The sequence below is a fragment of the Sinohyriopsis cumingii genome, chromosome 1 (genome assembly GCF_028554795.1).
Source record: "Sinohyriopsis cumingii isolate HCF-2022 chromosome 1, ASM2855479v2, whole genome shotgun sequence".
Taxonomy (NCBI): Eukaryota; Metazoa; Mollusca; class Bivalvia; order Unionida; family Unionidae; genus Sinohyriopsis; species Sinohyriopsis cumingii.
The window spans coordinates 180,042,660-180,063,083 of NC_142961.1; the positions used below are offsets into that span (position 1 = coordinate 180,042,660).

The following is a 20,424-nucleotide window of genomic DNA, read 5'->3' on the forward strand; positions in this document are numbered from 1 at the left end:
ATTACACGTGTATGCTTCAAAATAGTTTGTAGTTACTAAATTAAGAATATCTTGAGAAAAGTATTCCTGAACCGTTGATGGTTCATTCTTCCATTGAGTTAAAGCATAAATAACACCACATCAAAATATACTTTTTATTGTTTTAGAGATTTCTTTTAAGTTAGTTTTTCCTACTTTTATCAACAGTATACCTTCAAAGTTTCCAAACATTTTTTCGGAAACCAGATTTTGCCAGAAATCACCTTTGTTCAGTGGAAGGTGCCTAATCCAGGAAAGTTTTCCATAACAAATAAATGAGTGTAAGTGAATTATATTTAATCGTCCTTTTTTAAAGGAATCGGTAAGTGTATCTCTTTTTACTCGCTCTTGGTTTTCCGTTCAAATAAACAATAATGTATTAATTTCATTTTCGATATCGAGTGGAGGACTTGGTAGAGCAGCAAAGTGATGAATAAATTTTGGAAAAATCATGGATTTTATCAAAGTAACTTTCCAGTAAGGGACAAATTTCTTCTGCTCCACCAGCCGAGCAAAATCTTTACTTATTTCAATAACGACACATAATTAAGTTCAACCATGTCCACCAAATTCTAAACTAAATCTTCTCCCAGTCATCTAAAATGGGACATTGACCATTTATAAATTCCGGAACACATTTTTCATTGGAATTTTTTTACAATTTCCAAACCAGATAGTTTTGATTTGAAATCATTGCAGTGCAGACTGATACCGAGGCAAAGTCGTTTGAAATCTGAATAGCTATCTGCAAGGACAAAGGAAATCCGTCTAATAATAAGAAAGCGTCATCAGCGTAATGCCCTTATTTTAACTCCATTTCGTATAGCAAATAGCTTTACTATTTGTGTTCCTTTTTAGTTCTAATGCGCGAAGTTCAATTCCTGTTATAAATCAGTAGGGTCTAAAGGGTCTCCTTGGTGACAACCTCTCTCTAAAATATCCCTTATTAATGTCACTATTTTTCTATTTATTACATAATACTCTAAATAACCGACAAACAGATTCCACCAAGTTAAAGATTTGAAGGCATTCTCCAGAAAGTGTAATGTTCAAAGTCTATCAGGAAGAGAAGAACAGATTTATTTTTTCCTATTATTTACCTCTACTGGCTGTCCTGGAAATGAAACGCGTAGAAACTCTCTTGAAACAAAGTACGTAGTCTCTCGGTTCATAGAATTATTCGACATATTTCCAAGCAAACTGTCAAGTTTAAACTAACGTTTTTTCATTGCCTTTGATCAGAACAGAACTGAATAAACGGTAACTTGTTCTTTCTTTTAAAAAAGTGATGCCAGGAATGTACATGTGATTTACATGTCGTACACAGCTTCTTAGAATTCGGTGGTGTGTGCTAAAAACAAAGTTCCAAATGGAAAACTTGTTCATTCAATTGCAACATCAGGATCCCAAACCCCTCATTGTACCAATTGAGGACTGGGAAAGTGAAGCCAACCTTTATCACTTTTCCGTTACAGTATCAATTAATCATTGGAGTAGGGATTTGGATCGATCGAGTAGGGGTTGTGATAAATGTGGAGCCCGACCTTTGAGGTGTGATCACTGATGGAGAGTAGTGACTGATGAAAATATCCTTGATAGGGCCAATAAAATCTCTTCCAAAAGAGAGATTCTCCTCACAATCACGCCACACAATCTGCTGCATGTATGTACATTTTTGTGTATGTCTATGTCTTTGTTTACAACCCAGCTGAAACTTTAAAACCCTCTCATACGTGTGTATAGTATTTCTCTAACACTACATATATTGGTGTGTAATAGCGTGTGCATGTGTATTTATCGTCTTCTTTTGTATATCCTCTGCCCCTAATGTGCGATAGTACGTTTGTGTCTTTCTAAATATATACATCTAAGTATTGGTCACCACATGCGCCATTTTGGATAGCATAGTGCGAGGTATTGAATAGTAATCAAAAAGGGATTGTTGGATAGCAATTAAGAAAATGTGTGTTGGATAGTAATCGAGCGTGCGTTTTAAATCACGCGACCACCCGGGGGTAGTCAAAAATGTGGGTATTGGATAGTAATTGCAAAGTGGTCATTGGATAGTAATCAAAAGGTGCGTATTATATACTATCTAAAAATGTTGACATTACATTTTCCGTAGATGTCTAATAATGTTTCCACATGGAAACAACCGGTGAAGAGTGTATCAAAAACGTAGGTGATGGATAGTAGTGTGTGGCTGTATACCAAAAACGGTGTGCTGTATGATAGGATGTATGGTGGATTGTAATAAAAAAGCGGGTGCTGTAATGTGAGGTAGGTGTATAGTATTGTATATCGATTACCGGGGACTGAAGGGTGTAACGTCTTTTTATGACAAATTCAAGACAGAAGACTGGGCTGTGCTCAACACGTTTTATTCACTCTGCTCTAGCACATGTTGCATTCCTCTCATATTCTTTTGACAAGAGCTTACAACAGTAATAAGGGGAATAACTCGTACAACCTTACTGTGAACTAGACTAATACATGTACATATGCATTACGTTACATCTCCCTTCTTAAAATAGATTTTCTCCATTAACTTGATTGCTGGCACATAATGTTAATATACAATTCCTTTGTTATGCTATGAGCACTTTCTTTCAAGAGTACTAAATTTACTACCAATAAAATCTGACTAGAATTCTCAGCTTTATGCATGCAGAATCAAAATGAGATTATTCTTTAATATAGGAATGGTCAGCTTTCCTAGATATCACTAGCAAATGATTTATTAAAATGAATTATTTAAAGTTCTTTCTGTCTTAACTCAATTTTCTATCCACTCTTATTTTCAACTTTGCATCAATGTCCTAGGAATTAACATACATTCATATTTAAGTGATATAGTCTTTCAAATACACAGGTTTCTTAACACTTCTCCCTCTAGATGTCTGATAGTTGTCTGGAGATCCGCCATTATTATTCAATGGTTGTTGTTCGCTCATCTTTGGTCTAGACTTGTTCTGAGATGTAATCTTTGCACCACTATTGGTTCTTTCAATTTCTTGTGGTACATGAATTTCTGTTTCTGTTTTGCATGTATCAGACGGCATGAGAATTTCTGGTGTTTGCGATTCATCGGGTGTTGGGTGTAGATCCTGAATATCAGGGTCAATGAACTTTTCATTTGTAGCTCGCAGATGCTTTCTGTTCCTGCGATACACACTACTATCTTCTGTCCGAACCTTGTAAGAGAGAATGTCAACTTTTCCTTCTACGTATGCCTTTCGCCATGTACCATGTTTGTCACTGGGTTTAACCCTAACAACATCTCCAGTGTGTAATGGTTGCAAATCCTTTGCACTCCTATTGTAGTATTTTTCTTGTTTCCTTTTGTTTACCAACAACTTAGATCTGGTACTTTCCTGTGACTGTGTCCTTGGCATTATAAGTCTTTTTGACATTGGCAGTAAAGTTCTTGTACGCCTATTGAACATGCATTGTGCTGGTGATGACTGCAATCCTTCCGTTGGTGTATTCCGGAAATCTAGTAGCGCGAGGTAGGGATCTTATCTAGATTGTTCTGATTTCCTCATTAATCTCTTCACTGTTTTCACTGCGTTCTCCACTCTTCCATTTGATTGAGGGTATCCTGGTGAGCTAGTTTTGTGTTTGAACTCGTAAGAACGTGCAAATTCTGAAAAATCTTTTCCTGAGAATGGTGGTCCATTGTCTGATACAAGTTCATCTGGTATTCCATAACTGGCCATGTGAGCTTTCACTTTCATGATGACTTCTTTGGCGGTCTTATTATAAAGTCTATCAACTTCAACAAAATTTGAATAATAGTCTACTGTGACCAGATATGCTTTGCTGTCAAATTCACATAGATCTACACCTATCTTCTCCCATGGCCTGGTAGGCACATCGTGACTTATGAGTGATTCTTTCTGCTGCTGAGAAGAATATGCATTGCATGTTTCACACTTCGCAATGTAGTTTTCTATTTCGCGATTCATGTTTGGCCAATATATAGCTTCTCTGGCTCTTCGCAGACAGCCTTGTATTCCTATGTGACTGGAGTGCAGCCTTTCCATTATCGAACCTTTCAGTGTGGCAGGGATCACTACACGGTTACTTTTGAAAATCAGGCCATTCCGTAATGTCAGTTCCTCTCGGAAAGGAAAGTAATACTGTAGGTCTTGTGGAAGTACTTTTTTTCTGGCCATCCTCTTTGAATGACTTTTTTCAACTGTCTTAACTGAAAATCTGTTTCAGTTTCTCTCTGAATCTCAATGATGCGTTCCATAGAAACTGGTAGATACTCAACCATACTCACACTTTCTATTGCTTTCTCTGTGAATGAGCGGGTATCAACCTCAAACACTCTATCGCTATCGCATACTTTCTTGTTACAGGGCAAATATGCACGACTCAATGTATCAACCATGTACATTTGTGTACCTTGCTTGAAGACTACCATGAAGTCAAATTTCTGCAGTTTTAACAGCATTCTTTGCAGTCGCTTTGGTGCACTAACTAAAGTTTTCTTGCAGATTATTTCAAGTGGTTTGTGGTCACTTTCTATGACTACTCGTCTCCCGTAGACGTAGTTCTCAAACCTTTCCATTCCAAAAACTATTGCTAGTAGCTCTTTCTCAATTTGTGCATAATTTACCTCAGTCACTGTGAGTGCACGTGAGGCATAGGCTACTGGGTGCCCCTCTTGCAGCAAACAAGCCCCTAACCCTGTTTCCGATGCATCACATTGAAGAATAGTGTCCTTCTCATGGTCAAAGTACCTTAGAACTGGTGCTGATGTCAATATCTCTCTAATTTCATGAAGGCATTTATCATGAATTTGATCCCAATAAAACTCGGCGTCCTTCTTGATCAACTGTCTTAATGGCTCTGTCACTTCCGATAGCCTTGGAGCAAACTTCTGAACATAGTTCACCATACCTAACAGTCGCTGGACTGCCTGTTTATCGGTCGGTATAAGCATTTCTTTGATTGCCTCTACCTTTGCACTGTCAACTTTCAACCCTTCTGCAGAGATCACATGTCCCATGAATGTGACTTCCTTCTGCCTCAATTTCATCTTCTCTTTGTTCAATTTAGCATTCTTTGTGCGACATCTCTCAAAACGTTTGATAAGCTTTCTGTCGTGATCCTCTGTGGCCTTAACATAATCTTCATCACTTCCCCAAACTAGAATATCATCATGAATTGCTTTCACACCTTGAATCCCTTCCAAAGCTTCATCAATTCTCCCCTGAAATTCTTCTGGCGCTGGTGCTATACCAAATGGCATTCTCCTCCATCTGTATCGTCCCCATGGCGTTCCAAATGTGGTGAGTTTGCTAGATTCCTCATCTAACTTAACATGCCAAGACCCATTTTTTGCATCCACAACAGTAAAAATTCTCACCTTGCTCAGGTCTGGCAGAACATCCTCTATCGTTGGAATTGGGTAATGGTTTCTTTTCAAGACCTTATTTATAGGTTGTGGGTCAATGCACAGCCGTATTTTCTTGTTGTTCTTCATAACCACCACCATGCTAGAAATCCAGTGTGTTGGTTCTTTCTCCTTAGTCAATATTCCAAGTTTCACCAGTCGTTGAATTTCTACCCTCAACTTCGTCTTAACAGCTAATGGAATTTTCCTCACTGGCAGTTTTACTGGTTTGGCTTGTTCTGTCAGTTCAAGGTGGAGTTCTCCTTCCAAGAGACCTTCTCCATTGAATATGTCTTCATATTCCTGTATGAGGTTTGGTGTTGTCTCTACTGCCATGATATGTTGTTTATTTACAGTAACGTTTGGGATTGTAATCAAAACGAGTGTGCTGGATAGTAGAGATGTGTTTACTTTTAATAAGAAAGATGGATAGCACGGGTGTGTAATGGAATGTTTATAAATATTTTAGCATTAGCATTCTCGTTGTGACCCCTAAGTGACATTTCCATCTTAAAGTCCCTATGCTCCCCAATTAGCATTTCGATGTTAAATTCTGGTGTTATTCAATAAATATTTCTAATAGAGAAACTATCATTTAAACAATTAACATTACCATGGTGCCCACGAAATGCTTCCGGTGTATTAAACCTATGGATACTTTTAATATATAACATAACTCCCGCATTTAAACCTCCATTAATACTGTTATGTGTCCTAAGTGACTCATATATAACTACAGACAGTTCAACAAACAAAACATGTTCAATTTTTTCCTATACAGATGAATAGCATAAATCACAATTATACAAAAGCAGCTAAACGTGATCTTTTTTAAATAGCTTACCCACAAACATTTAGGTATGTGTTGAAAGCTGGCTCTTTTTGGGGGATAGGGTTGTTCAGCCAGCTATAAATATCTTATGATGTCATTAACCCGCTAGGCATTGCGCCGTCAGCCATATTGTTTTCGGACAAACATAGAATCAGCCGTGAGTAAACTGTATTTCTGTTTTCATCGTATTCTAAGCGATAACATTTGTTTTTAAGCGTCAATAATGGTTTTAAAACACTGTTGTTATGGTATTTGCCGTAGTGACTCTAGATATGTAAATAAAGATCACATGAAGGGAGTTACTTTCATTCCATTCCCAAACCCAAACAAAGATCTTGACAGGTGTCGTCGATGGGTTAGAGCTTGCGGAAGGAAAAATTTTGACGTTGAAAAAGTCACAAAGGACACGTTTATTTGTACTCTTCACTTCGTTGGTGGATATGGACCCAGCGAGCAGCATCCCGACCCTATGCCTGCGACTTTAACGCCTATACAGGTAAGTGTTTATGTATCCATGTAGGTAACACGTACGAAGGCTACTGCTGATAACGTTTCTTTAGAAACGTGTAATAAATAACCATGAGATAATGAAACTCTGCATGTGAATAATAACATGTTATTAAGACGTTTGTCATGTGATACAATTACCCTGCAATGTGGGTGGGTGTTTTCTAGTGCGTATATTATTTACATCATTTGTTTCACTTTGTTTCAATGTACATGATTGCATTCCGAATAGACCCAGTTGATATAAAAAAATTGCGATACCCAAATAGGTTTCCATTTGTCTATTCATTTTTCTTATCATCATTTTTTATGACTACACCTTAATTGCTTCATGTATTTCACAAAACTTTGTAGTTATTATGATGATGTAATAACCTTGTGCATTTAGAGTATCACATGCATTATTGGATCCCACACTGATTTGTGTGTGTGTGTGTGTGTGTGTGTGTGTGTGTGTGTACTTTAGAATAAGGTCTCCCATTTCTGATCCCATTCTTTCTTTTGCTGATTTGTTTTTCTTTACAGATTCAACGTTACTGCGACAAGAGAAAACCACCTAAAGAGAGAGACGTATATAGGTCGACTAAGAAGCAGCTGAAATTGGACACACAGGATGTAGCACAAGCACTGCTTGATTTGGCTTATAGCCCAGTGATGCTTCTTGCAGATGTGGACTCTCCAAAGGGCAATCGAAAGAGTGAAAAGCTTTCATTTATTCCACAAGACCATGCCACTGAGTCTGGAACCAATAATAACTCAAATTGTTTATGTTGTTTGTTGTCTTGTAAATTTCCAGGAACCTCTTGTCAAATGAGTATCTGCCAATGACCTTCCAGTAATTTACAGGCAGCCATGAATGAGAAATGAAAAATCATTGTTGAAGTTGATTTTTGTACAATTTAATTTTATTGGCATATAAATCGCAATAGAAAATACAGTGTCAGGTTATAAAATACAATTGTCAATTATAAAGAGCAACATGCAGCATTTATGAAAAAACACAATAATGTTACTTTTATTGAAAATAAAAATATATGGGTTAATATAAACACTGAAATACGCATGTATTTACATGTTCTCTCTGTATATATCAGTTTCCACACACAAATTATTATTTTTGTTTGAATAATAATGTAATATAAAGCGAAATAAAATATGATTTATGTGATTTAGATACGAATTAATTGCTTTATAGCACAATTCATGTAATGATGTCACTCGGTCGTATTTGATTCAACAGACCTTATACATGGCGAATCGTAGTATACATACATAGAGTCAAACCACCTCCCATCCGGAACGATCAACCTGTCCAATAAAGTATGACCAATTGACGCATGCTATAACTAGGAAAATATACAGAGAACATGTAAATACATGTGCATTTCGGTTTGTCAGTGTATCTTGGTTTTTCTAGTAACTGAAAAAATATTCTTAATCACGTTTCAGTCTGTTACATGCACACAAAACATGTCAATGTAAATATCTTGTACCTCATTAAACATTTTCACACAAATACATACTTATTTTAAATTTGTATTAGTCGTCTTGTACAATATTAAATTGATTGATTCATTATCGCTCTCTTGCTGTCAAGATTCTTCCAAATGAAATGAATTGCCTGCAGTCCTGACTATTTATCACAAACTCTTTGGCATCAGCCTTCTTGGAATTCTCATTTCAAAGAATTCTGGACATAACCATTTGTGATGGAATGAAATTAACTTTTCAGAAAGTGATCCCCAAAAATCTTAGTCAAATTGGACTCTTATTTTTTCAAAATGTATATCAGACCATACCACAAAGTCACACCTTTTAAGTCCCATTATACCAAGCTGTGTTTGAATTTGAAAGTAATATGCGTGATTTTTTCTTAACTCGATATGTCCATTGGATCTTCGCAGACAGAAGCCACTCTGTTGCTTCTTGGTTAATTGTTCATCAAACTTCCTAATATCTTTTCCCTGAAGAATCTGTGGACATTTTGTTTCAAGCAGTCCATACTTATTTTCTTCTCCAGGATCTAAAACTAATCCATCAGGACTACAAGCAAGTTCTGGGTACTTGGAATTGACCCATAATCCTGTTTTCACAGCAGAAAATCCTTCAGTTTCCATTCTAGATTTAGTTAAATAATCTGTAAATGCATTTGTTTCATTCTCTATTCCATATAACATTGTACAAGACTTTAAAGCCTTCTCCTCCCACAAAATTTTATTTAAAATGGAATGAGCAGACTGGGGGTTGCTTGCTGTTGACACAGTCTTACTCACTGAGGCTGTGACCCTAACGCGCCTCTCCAAAAACCATTCGGCACTTCCTTGCTCCTTTACAATTTCCTGTGGGTAAGGGCTGTTTGGTAACAAAATGTTTTGGAGAAGAGCACTCCTTTTTTCACACAGAAGTGCTTTTGATTCTGCATCTAGTTCATAATCTGCATATTGCCTGTAAATGATGGACTGCCACATATTTTCTGATGATGACGTAGAGTTGCTTTCAATAGCATTTAACAGATCTGTGACAGCTTTCAGAGGAGTTCGCCGACTGTATGCTGGTGTTGGATCATACAGTATAACATCACTGATTTTTCGTTTCTTGATATTTTCATAAATCACATCTGACACACACTTTGGGTCCTTATATCTTTTACGTCCCTTGTTCCATTCACAGCATTTTGATGTGCAAGATTGAGCATCAGTTCCATTCTTTTCAATAAAGTCCAGCATTGCAAAAAGAAGTGCACAAACATGGCTACATCTGCCCATTGAAGATGCAATGCATGTACATGAGGCATTTCTAACAAATCCACTGTCTTTAGAAATTTGTACCATTGTATCGTACATAGTACTCATTACATAAGAAGCCATGCCTTTAGCTTTTAAATAAGATGTGCCATTCTTCTCACAGTCTTTCATTGACTGTACGTGGCCACTTTTAAAATAGTTTCTTCCTCTATTTAAAGGTTTAGCTGTATGTAAGTCCTGCACATCATCATCATTTTCATTCTCTTCAGTATTTTGGGTTTGTCCTGTAAACTGCACTGATTCTATAATGTGATGATGCACATGTCCTGCATTAACATGCTTAGGAAGATCAACAGAAGGAAAAATATTCCAACCTGTGATGGGGGAATAGAAGCTTTAGGTTTGTCTCGATGCTGTGTCTCAGTCTCTTTAAGTTTCTTCAGTTTGAGATCATACCATTTGCCACCATCAACAGATATAGAAATGGACTGACTATTTCCTGCTTCTATGCATTGTCTGACCCTGCAAAGATAGATGAATAATACTGTTAATATTAATAATAATAATCATAATAATAGAGTACAACAAAATAACTATTTAAAATTTAATGTTCACGCCACACCTCGGGAAAAACCCTGTGAACCTAACCGACAGAAACAAATACCCCATATTACTGAACAAACTAATTCATCATTGAATTTCTCTTTGATACAGAAATGATACAAGCACATAAGGACTTGGAGTGATAGAGAGACTACTAGGTCACATATCTTTGTTCTCACGGTCGGTTAAAAGATAATAATATTTTGTGTCTGCGACCAAATGAATTGGGGGGGGGGGGGCGATATCGTGCATTGCTGCTCTGATTTTCAATGCAATGAACATTTTGTTTACAAATAAATTCACCTCTTACATTTAGAACGAACTAGTAATGATGCTTTGGTGGTCTATTTACTTTTTAAAAAAAATTTTTTTTGGGGGGGATGACATTATATAGGCACGATGTTCGTTCTACTTAACCGTTCTATTGCCAATATTGGAAGCATCAAATGCATGCAGTATATACACACTGAATTTTACATACCTTTTGATCAAATCGCTTAGATTTCCACTGATGGTCAAATCTCTGCACTGTAAGCATCGTTTCAGCTGCACCACTGAGTGATTTTCTACCAAAGGATAAGGTAATAATCTATGTCCGAAGCTGGGGTTCCATTCTATTTTTAGGTATGAGGTGGTGATTCGTGACGTCACACAAGGTCCACGGCTGAACAAACCTCATAGTGTCTGAACTTACCGTGGCCTTAGGATATTGTATGAGTCGTTAGATAAACCCACTAGAGTACTGGCCAGCTGTATTTAATCGATTCCAGGTTTGTAAGGAATTTGTGCAGCAAGCATACATTTCCACGTTTGAAGTGAGTTTCGGTTTCATGCTTGTCTTTCATCGTAAAATTTAAATTCGGGATGGAAATTTGTTTCGGTTGTAGACGTTATGTGGTTTCGGCTGACTAAGGAAAAATGGTAACATTAAAGAAGGAAAATATTTCGGTCTTGCTGGGATTCCGGTTTCCTAAAGTTTCGAATTTCAGGAACTTCAATAAATAAATAAATAAATAAATTATATATCGTTAGATTTATTCCTTGACCTATCCTCACAATTGATATACACGGGTAGATATATATAAAAGATTCAATACCATATGGCTAACGTAGCTGGTGAAGGGAACAAAATATTCTTTTTAAAATACGTTACTTTGGAGATGTATCATTTTTGGCACCTATTTCAGAACTGACCGAAAGTTCTCCCAGTAAACATGAATGTGTCCACTTCAAAGCACAGCCAACTTGATATCATATTTGGCATCGACCGATCAGAATGGCCGAATGGTTTACTTTTTCAGTGGCATTTTCATTAATAGGGGCATAATCAACTACTAAAATGGGCATTTCGTTGCATACGTTTGCATGCTTAGCAGCAGGGAAGTTGTACAGACCAGCCGTTCCAGACGAAATAAACCTTCCTGCGAGAACTTTATCCGTAGAAGCCTCAGAAAGCAGAAATAACGCCTCCTACGAAAAATAATTTGCGTAAAATCCCCGCCGAGTGCAATTTATGTGTGCATTCGAGCAAGTAAAAAAGGAAGATTTTCGGGGGGGGGGGGGCGGTCTGGGGATATTTTATTGTGTTAATGTGATTTTGCATCTTTGGGCTGCTTTGGCCAATTTTACGTCGCATTAAAATAATATACTTGAAAATAATATGAGTCGGAAAACTAGCACAGTTGGAGAGCCTCATTCTGCTAGATTAGCGCGAGAGGAGTTAGCTGCAGTAAAGAAGCTTATCCCGACAAAACAATTATTTAAGAAAAAAGTTCGTGATTACGAAGATATGCAATATGGAATTACCGAGATATCGTCGAAATGGCTAAAGCCAGTCACTGGAACAATCGAGCAAGTCGCATACGGTGAGAAAAAAGATGATATTGAGGAACTTAGGAAGCGCGGGCTTATTCCCATGACGAAAGACATTGAGGAACACACTCGATTAGTACCAGAACAGCTTGGTCAAATTCGTCAAGAACAAGCAGAAGAACGAGCACGAGCAAGGGAGCGGCGGGAAAAATTTCAAGAAGAATTACGGCGTGCACGGGAACAAAAACAGGCAGAAGAGCAACAAGAACAACTGCAAATAGAAGAAGAAGCAGAAGAAGAAGAAGAAGAGAAGGAGGGGAAGGAGGAAATAGAAGCTCGAGATAAAATAAAAAATTTGTTTACTGATGATGGTTGGGCTACGATGTTAAAACAATTTGATATTTTTGGTAATGATCTTGATGCGCTTGGCGCGTTTGCGGAAGATTCTTTCGACAGTAGGTCGAGTTTTTTAACAAAGTCGGGATTAAAAAAAAATAATTCGCGATATCTTTGGAAAAGATTAATATTTCGAGCTAGATTTAATTTGAAACAGATAACCAAAACTAATCCGTTTTATCCTAAATATTGGAAAGCTGCTCAGGAGAGATATTTGAGTAAAATGAGTACACCTGGGGTAAAAAAAAAGATCTAAAATTGTGGTAACATCACAACCAGAGGAGGTGAAGGAAATATCAATAGAGGGATCCTATCCTTTCGCTCATTTTACCGATGACGCGATTAGGTATTTTAAAGTGGGAGATAATTTGATCAACGTTGCCAAATCTGGCTTCGATGATAGAGAGGAATTTTTGCTTGGTAAAAGAACTGATAAATATACCAAAGAGGAATGGCCTTCCGCGGTATATTTTGCCACAAAGAAAAAAACTGTCGATTTTAATGATCCAGGTTATCTAGAATTTATAAAAAAAATAAAAGAAACAGAAAAACCGAGGGAACCAGAGGAAGAAGAGGAAGAAGAGGAAGACCTATTAGGGTGGGATAGTAATTCATCGCCATCTCCAGAACCAAAGATAGGAAGCGGATATACCATTTGCCCTGACAGCGTTGTCAACGACGTGTCTCGCCTCGAAGTATTAATCGGAGGAAAACGAGCCGGAAATAACTCTCGTGAAATAATCAACGAAGCCTCAGATATTTGTCAGCGATTATTCCGCGGCGGTGTCATCGACTCTTACATTTACAAGGAGCTCGCTGACGAACTCATCGATTAAAACAACACAATTGAAATAACATGATTGTTCACAAACATCAGCGCAGGCCTAAACAGGTCCGCATAGTTAACTCTCGATTGCCTGTATACAAATATATTCACGGCAATGGGTTCGGAGATATCGTTAAAAGTTTCGTCACGCGAGTAATACCTAAAATAGGACCCGCAGCTAAGCAATTCGCGTCAAAAGCAATAGGAAAGATTGGCGAGACTGTCGTTTCTGGTATCGGCAATTTGGCCAGCAAAGGCTTCGATGCTATCAGGAGTAAAATATCAAATTTAATGCGTAAAAAGCAGCCTGTCAAATTACCTAGTACCAGCGAAATGCCCCCCCGAAATCAGCAAAGCCATAAACGACGCAGCAAATAAAAAAATAAATGACCTAGCACAGGAAGTTTCTAACGCAAATCTAGCAAGGGAAGTCGCAAATACAAGCTTCATTTCAGGCAGTGGTCTTCGTTTTAGATGAAATTCTTATTAATAAATGTTCGCACAAGTGTCAAATGAAGTGTTCGACATGGACGAGCCTGTAGGTAGAGATATATCCGTACGAGATTTCCAGTATTTTTCGTATATTGCAGTTGAACCAAATACACCTAATCGCTTGGAAATTCAAGTTCACGATACAACAAGATATTTTCTTCCATCTGAGGCATATATCGAAGTTATTGGGGAAGTTGTTAAAACGGATGGTACCAATTATGGGGCAGATTTTAGAGTCGGATTTGTTAACAACGGTATTATGGCATTATTCAAGAGCGCCACTTACATGATCGATGGAAGAGAAATTGAGTCAATTACCAACGATGTTGATCTGGCAACAACGATAATAGGCCTAGCTAGATACTCGGATGATTTTACTAGATCAGCTGGCCCTAGTATGATGTTTGCCAAGGATAATACTGATCGTCCCGAAAGTAGGCCGTTCCTTATCAGACAACCCAACGATCGCGCCAATCCTGCTGTTCCCAATAATGATGTCGAAGATATGATCATTAAATCTTATCCTGATTATAATCTCGGATTTACCACGCGAAGGTCTATGCTAGCACCAGGTAACAGAAGATTCTCTTGTGCTATTCCGTTATCCCATATATTCGGATTTTGCAGACATTTCAGGAAAATTATCTACGGAGCAAAACACACCGTAACATTTGTCAGAAAGGAAAATAGCAACGATGCTATCTGGCGAGAAGGTGCTGTCGATTACGCTACCGGCATTATAGGTCCCAATGATGCCGCGAATAATAACGGCATAGTAAGATTACTAAAATTTACCCTGTGGATGCCAGCGATAACCCCATCAATAATTGAGGAAGAAAAATTATTATCATTCATGAACCAAGGCGGTAAATCTGTCATGTCATGGGTGACAACAACAACAGATTCCACAACTACCAATATTAATGGTGATTTTACCTGGCGTATTGCATCGCAGCAAGGTACTTCTGCACCTAGGCATATCTTTATCGCGTTTTTGCGTGCCAATAGGTATCATCAATTATACAGTCACATGATATTTGATCACATTGGAGCAACAAATGTGTCTCTGAGAGTAAATGGCCAACAAGAACCATCCGAGGAAATATCAATTGATTTTGAAAATCATTCGACGGCTCGTGCGTATCATCGCTTGCTAAGTTTCATGGGTCGCGATCAAAATATCGATACGGGATTGCAAATATCGCAGCTAGATTTTAATAAATTTTATCCTATCTATTACTTTTCCCTGGAGCATCTTGATCTGGTAAAGCAATCTGTCGTTGATATCCATTTCAAAGCCAGAATTAACACAGGTGGACTTAATCACAAAGCGATCGCGGTAATTCTCAGCGATAGAACAATGATCTTGGAAGGCATCAGTGGCAGAATGAGAATCATCGACGCTCCTGTCGAGAAAATGTGACTTTAAAATCGAAGATTTTAAGATTTTCTAAATTTAGATTAAACGATTATTAATATGCCATACGAACACGTCAGCGTAACTCTGACCCCCGGTCAGATGAAAAAGCTCCAATCAGCGATATCAAAGCGATGCGGTTTGAAATTAACCCTGAAAAATGATCAAATTCAGGGCGGTCCTAACAAACTGTCGCTAACTAAAAATCAACGTGAACGTTTCACCAAAGCCAAATCGGCGAATTCCGGCGTTCATGTGAATCTTAGTATAGGTGCCATCAGAGACATGGTCAAAACGGGCGGAATTTTTCCTTTCCTAGCTGCTATTCCTGGATTATTATCCGGGGCTCTTCCGGCAATTGCAAAAGCGATAGGATTAGGTGCGGCCGGAGCTGTAGGCGACAAACTAGTACACAAAGTAATGGGAGGGCGATACGTTAAAAAAAAGGGAAGCGGCCTTTATCTAAGACGCCCCCCGTACGGATCCGGCCTAAGATTAGCACGGCCTATTCAAATTTAGATTTATTCAACGAAGCAAAGAATAAAAAAATAAAATTTTTCAGAGGCGTATTTATGCGGGATCAACTACCAGAAAAACCAAACCCTACCGAGACAGGAATAATAAATCTCGATTCAAATACCGGCCCTGGCACACACTGGGTCGCCTACGCGATTAATCCACGCGAAGTTGTTTACTTTGACTCGTACGGATTAGCTCCACCAAAAGAATTCGTCAATTACGTGTCAAAGTTAAATATTCCAATTTGGTATTCGACACTTCCGACGCAGACGTTAATGGATCCACCGAAATGCGGTCCTGAATCAATTAATGTCCTTGATGCAATTTCAAAATCATCCGGTCCGTATCATAAGATCGTATTTAAATACGCCATAGATAAATATCATGGTTGATATTTACGGGAGATTCCTCTACAGGAAGAAGGAAGTAGCCGACGTCGATCTATCAAAGTTCGCCACAAGGGATGATATTAACAATCTTCTATCGCTGTCAGAAGTAGATCCTGGCGAAGTTGCTGTTTTTCAGAGCCGCGAAGGAAGATTACAAACAAGCAACGTCAAAATAACTGATATAATCAAGCGAGACGAATATAACGATCGCATTAATCAATTTACTAGCCTGTCAGATTCGGTATCAAAATCCATCGCTGATATCGCCGATATTATAGCGAAGTTACCCCTGAAGGCCAATATCGCGGATGTGGAAAAAAAGGACAACGAGCTATCAGCAACGTTGCTTCTGAAGGCCGATAAAACATTATACGACGATCTTCAGGACAGAGTGACAAAAAGACTTAACAGGCTAAATAACGATCTTAAAAAACTCGACGATGCCTTATCTAAATTTAGCAAAAAATTTGACGAGGACATAAAAACATCCAGCGATACTTCCTCCGCCGCAAACGAACTAGCAAAGAAAAAAGCCGATCAAGCATCGCACGATGATCTCAACGAGAGAGTAAGAAAAATCAACGAGGATATTACTAATATTCTCGCCGATATTACCGAAATAAATATCGTAATGAGTCAGAAAAGCGATAAAACATCGCACGATGATATCAACAAGGAAATAAAAAGAATCAACGAGAATATTGACAACATTGACAGGGATCTTAACATAGTGCATGGATTGGCGCTTCAAAAAGTCGATACATCGGTGTACGACGGAGAAATTCGAGATTTAAGAGCGAAACTTCTTGACGCAACTACAAAAATTGACAACAAGGTCGATAAATCCTATTACGGCCCTGACATACAAAAATTGGGGGGGAAACTTCTCGACGCAACTACAAAAGTTGACGATATTAACACAAAAATACCACCACTAAATCTTCCAAAATTGGCGCGTTTTCATGTCTTTGATCAGGTGGTAACAAAAAATCTTCCTTGCCATATACCATTTGTGTTTAGGACAGGGAATTTTATTTGGTCACCCGTGTTTGATAGTTTTATTTTTAAAGTGCCAATTACTGGTATATATCGAATATATGTGATCTCCGAGATAAAATTTAATATAATAATGGAACGTGGCAGTAAAATCCATGAATTTTACCCTGGATTTTTTATTATTTCGCTAAGTGAAGATAGCGACCAAATATTTATTCTGGGACCACCAGATAGATCCGTCACAGAACCAATTCCCTATTTTGTAATTTTCGAATATTTATCCGGAATAAACACAGTTGGTCAACCCAACCCAACTTTCGAACGAGATGATGTGAAAAGAATTGAGATTCCAATTGGTTAGAAATTAATTAATAAATGACCGCATCGGATTACCGTTACAATCAGGCGCGTTCATGGCAGGATTCGCTAAAAAAACTTCTCGACGAATATCAAACAAAAATAAAAAAATACCAGCGTAGATTAGTTGCCATCGATGTTGCTGTGTACGCGGTAAGCGCAGTAATCGCCGGTGCAGGAATAATCTTATCCGCGGTAACAATAATCGCGCCGATCATAGCAACGATAATAATATCATCGACAACAACAATCGCCGGTGTTCTCAATATTATCGCAAAAAAATTATCATCATGCACGAATGAGAAATTGTCTCTATACACGAGTAAACTATCCCAGGTCAACGAGGCGTATTCGAAATTATCATCGCTGCTTTCTGAAAGCCTCAACGACGGCGTTATATCCGACCCAGAATTTTCCTCGATGGTAAATATCTACTCCGAGATTGAACAAATGAATATCAATAATGTCCGAACTAACTCAAATCGTGACAAACACGACACCGCCGATAACAACGCTGATATCGGCAAGCTCAACCAGGCCAGAATTTAGTATCGATTTTCCAATACCAATTAGCGTCAAGGAAATTGCGCTGTCACAATTACGCGTCTATAACAGCTGGCCCAATGTTAGATCGAAATCATTTGGTAGATTATCATCGAATAATTCGCTTGTTTTTGCCAATAAAAACCGCCCCGATGGAACTCCCGATTGGATCGTCGTTGGCATACCAACAGGCAGTTACGAAATTGAGCAACTAGATAAGGAACTTACTAGTAGAATATCAAATATAACCGGCGATGCTACTCCAGGAATAAAAATATCCTCGCACGATCCAACGTTGTCGTCGATAATCGAAGTAAAATCGCCATATGTCGTCGATATTTACCAGTCATCGATTAGGACAGTTCTAGGTTGGCCCGAAATCGCACCTCTGGCAAAACCAGAAAAACCAGATTTTATTATTCCAGGTTGGCACGAAGAAGCTCCTCCAGAACTACCGGAGCCAAAAAAATCAGATTTTACCACCGACGAAGGATGGAGGGAAGATAACAAACACAAGCCTCTGATCCACAGCGCCATCAACCTCATGAATAACCACAAATTTAACCTGGTAATGTTCGCTTTTACTTTTAGGGACGAAAGAATTCTCTCGTGGTTGCCTCTTCCTAAAATTCCCCCCGGTGTGAAAATCTTCGACGCTACCAATATTAACAGGATAATAGCCCCCATAGACGGTATCTTGGTAAGAAGAACCCTCGACGAATTTATTCAAGAACATAAATTACAATTAAATTTATTGCGGGAATCCTTTCATGAATGCATCTTAAATAAATCAGGTTCATGTAGCGAAATTATCGGACGCGTGAAGATTTTAAATCAACTCGCGAATGATGTTGAATATTATCACGGTATGTTCATTCAGGCGATAACCGACGATATATCAATTGCCGATTATGTTCTTCCTATTAGCAAATTCGAGTTGATCAGAAATTCAGGAGAAAAACAAAAATTCATGAGAGTATTTGGATTAACCGAGGAAACGCTACCAAATTTCAAATTTCCCGATTATGATGTTGATGAAATGAGAAAATCCGTCACTGATACCATCGATGATTTATTTCCGAAATTACATGCCGCGTGGACTAAAAAAATACAATCAGAATCGATTCTCAAACATAATAATGATCCCGCCGGGCAAGGGCGGTATATCTCGCCAGGTATCGTTAACATAACGGAAGTTATCGCGATTTATCTTCACGCGGACGTCGTTGAAGGTAGCTACAACGTGGATTCGTCTGTGTCAGAGCAGGCACAGCAGGGATTTATCTTATATTCGTTTTCACCTAGCGCCTCTCCGGGTTTTTTGATAATAAAAGAGCCAGTAAATCCGTTTTATCTGCGATGCCACAATCGATTATTGTCGAGGATAAATTTCAAACTGACAGATCAAAATGGACATTTGCTTGATATACGCGGAGAAACACTGAGTATCAATTTGTTGGTGAGATCGTGAAAATAGAATCGAAGATTCTTAAGATTTTTGATCTTTCCGCCAAAGAAAAATGGCCAAAAAAATAAATAAAAACCAGGAAATTTTTCAAAATTAGTAAATTTCTTAATTTTGATGGGGTAAATACTCGTCAAATTGAGTAATTTATATAATTTCGTAAATCCGTTGGGGTAAATACCCGTCAAATTGAGTAATTTATATAATTTTATGTTTTTGATGGGGTAAATACCCGTCAAAATTAAGAAAATTGCATAATTTCAGTAAAATAATAAAAAAAATAATAAAAATCAGGAAATTTTGTTTTTTTTTTGTGGCAAGAATCTTAAGAATCTTTGATTCTGCTTTCATCGACCAGCTTTTTTAGCTGCCTGACGCGCGAGCTTGTAATTTTTCTTGACTCGTATTCGTCTGATAAAATCGATCTAACTTTTTCTACCAGCGTCGATAATTTAACAAAATTCTCGATTTGATCATCGCTGACAGTCGCAAGCGATTGATACATCGCAATTTGGATTTTCTTTATGAATTTGTATTCTGATGGTAGCGTGTATCTGTATTCGAGCTTCCCTTGAACAATCGTCTCAAATTCGGACCGGATTTTACCTGTGTCCAAATCTGAGGATAAATTTATGTTTTTGTTTTTCAGATCCTCGATGGCTTCGATGATGTTGTTTATATTTTCCTCGTTCATTATACAAATTTGTAATATTTAATTAATTTTTAGAAAATATTGAGATTTTTAATCAGATATTATCGGAATATAGTAAAATTCGATCCACTCGCCAAATAGATATGAGAATGTCGCGTTGATTATTTTTTCTGTTGCACGTTGCACCGATGCTGGATTAATACTAAAATATTTTGCAGCGGCGTTTATCGACTCAAACACAAGCTCCTCGCCTGTTTCTCGATTTACCGATTTAACCGCCTTAGATGGTCGCCGTACGCCACCGGTATTACCAAATCTTGAATTTTGACTCGGAGTGACCGCTCGGAGATTGGATATCTTGTTGTTAAGTTTATTTCCATCGATGTGGTCAATAACAAGACCGATCTCTACTGGTCCGTGAAAACATTCAAATACAAACTTATGACAAA

At 37.9% G+C, this 20,424-nt stretch overlaps 2 protein-coding genes across 2 annotated transcripts; one reads left to right on the plus strand and one right to left on the minus strand.

The window, feature by feature from the left end:
• The first annotated feature begins 6,384 nt into the window (after positions 1-6,384).
• On the plus strand, positions 6,385-8,280 carry LOC149808486 (uncharacterized). The gene is made up of 2 exons (XM_089978053.1): positions 6,385-6,753; positions 7,290-8,280. Exons 1-2 carry the CDS (start codon positions 6,481-6,483, stop codon positions 7,590-7,592), a joined length of 576 nt encoding a protein of 191 aa, XP_089834179.1. The 5' UTR covers positions 6,385-6,480; the 3' UTR covers positions 7,593-8,280.
• A 155-nt stretch (positions 8,281-8,435) lies between these two features.
• Positions 8,436-11,007, minus strand: LOC149808487 (uncharacterized). The gene is made up of 2 exons (XM_089978043.1): positions 10,593-11,007; positions 8,436-10,030 (listed from the first exon to the last, which is right to left on the minus strand). Exon 2 carries the CDS (start codon positions 9,677-9,679, stop codon positions 8,516-8,518), a length of 1,164 nt encoding a protein of 387 aa, XP_089834169.1. The 5' UTR covers positions 9,680-10,030; positions 10,593-11,007; the 3' UTR covers positions 8,436-8,515.
• Positions 11,008-20,424: the final 9,417 nt, after the last annotated feature.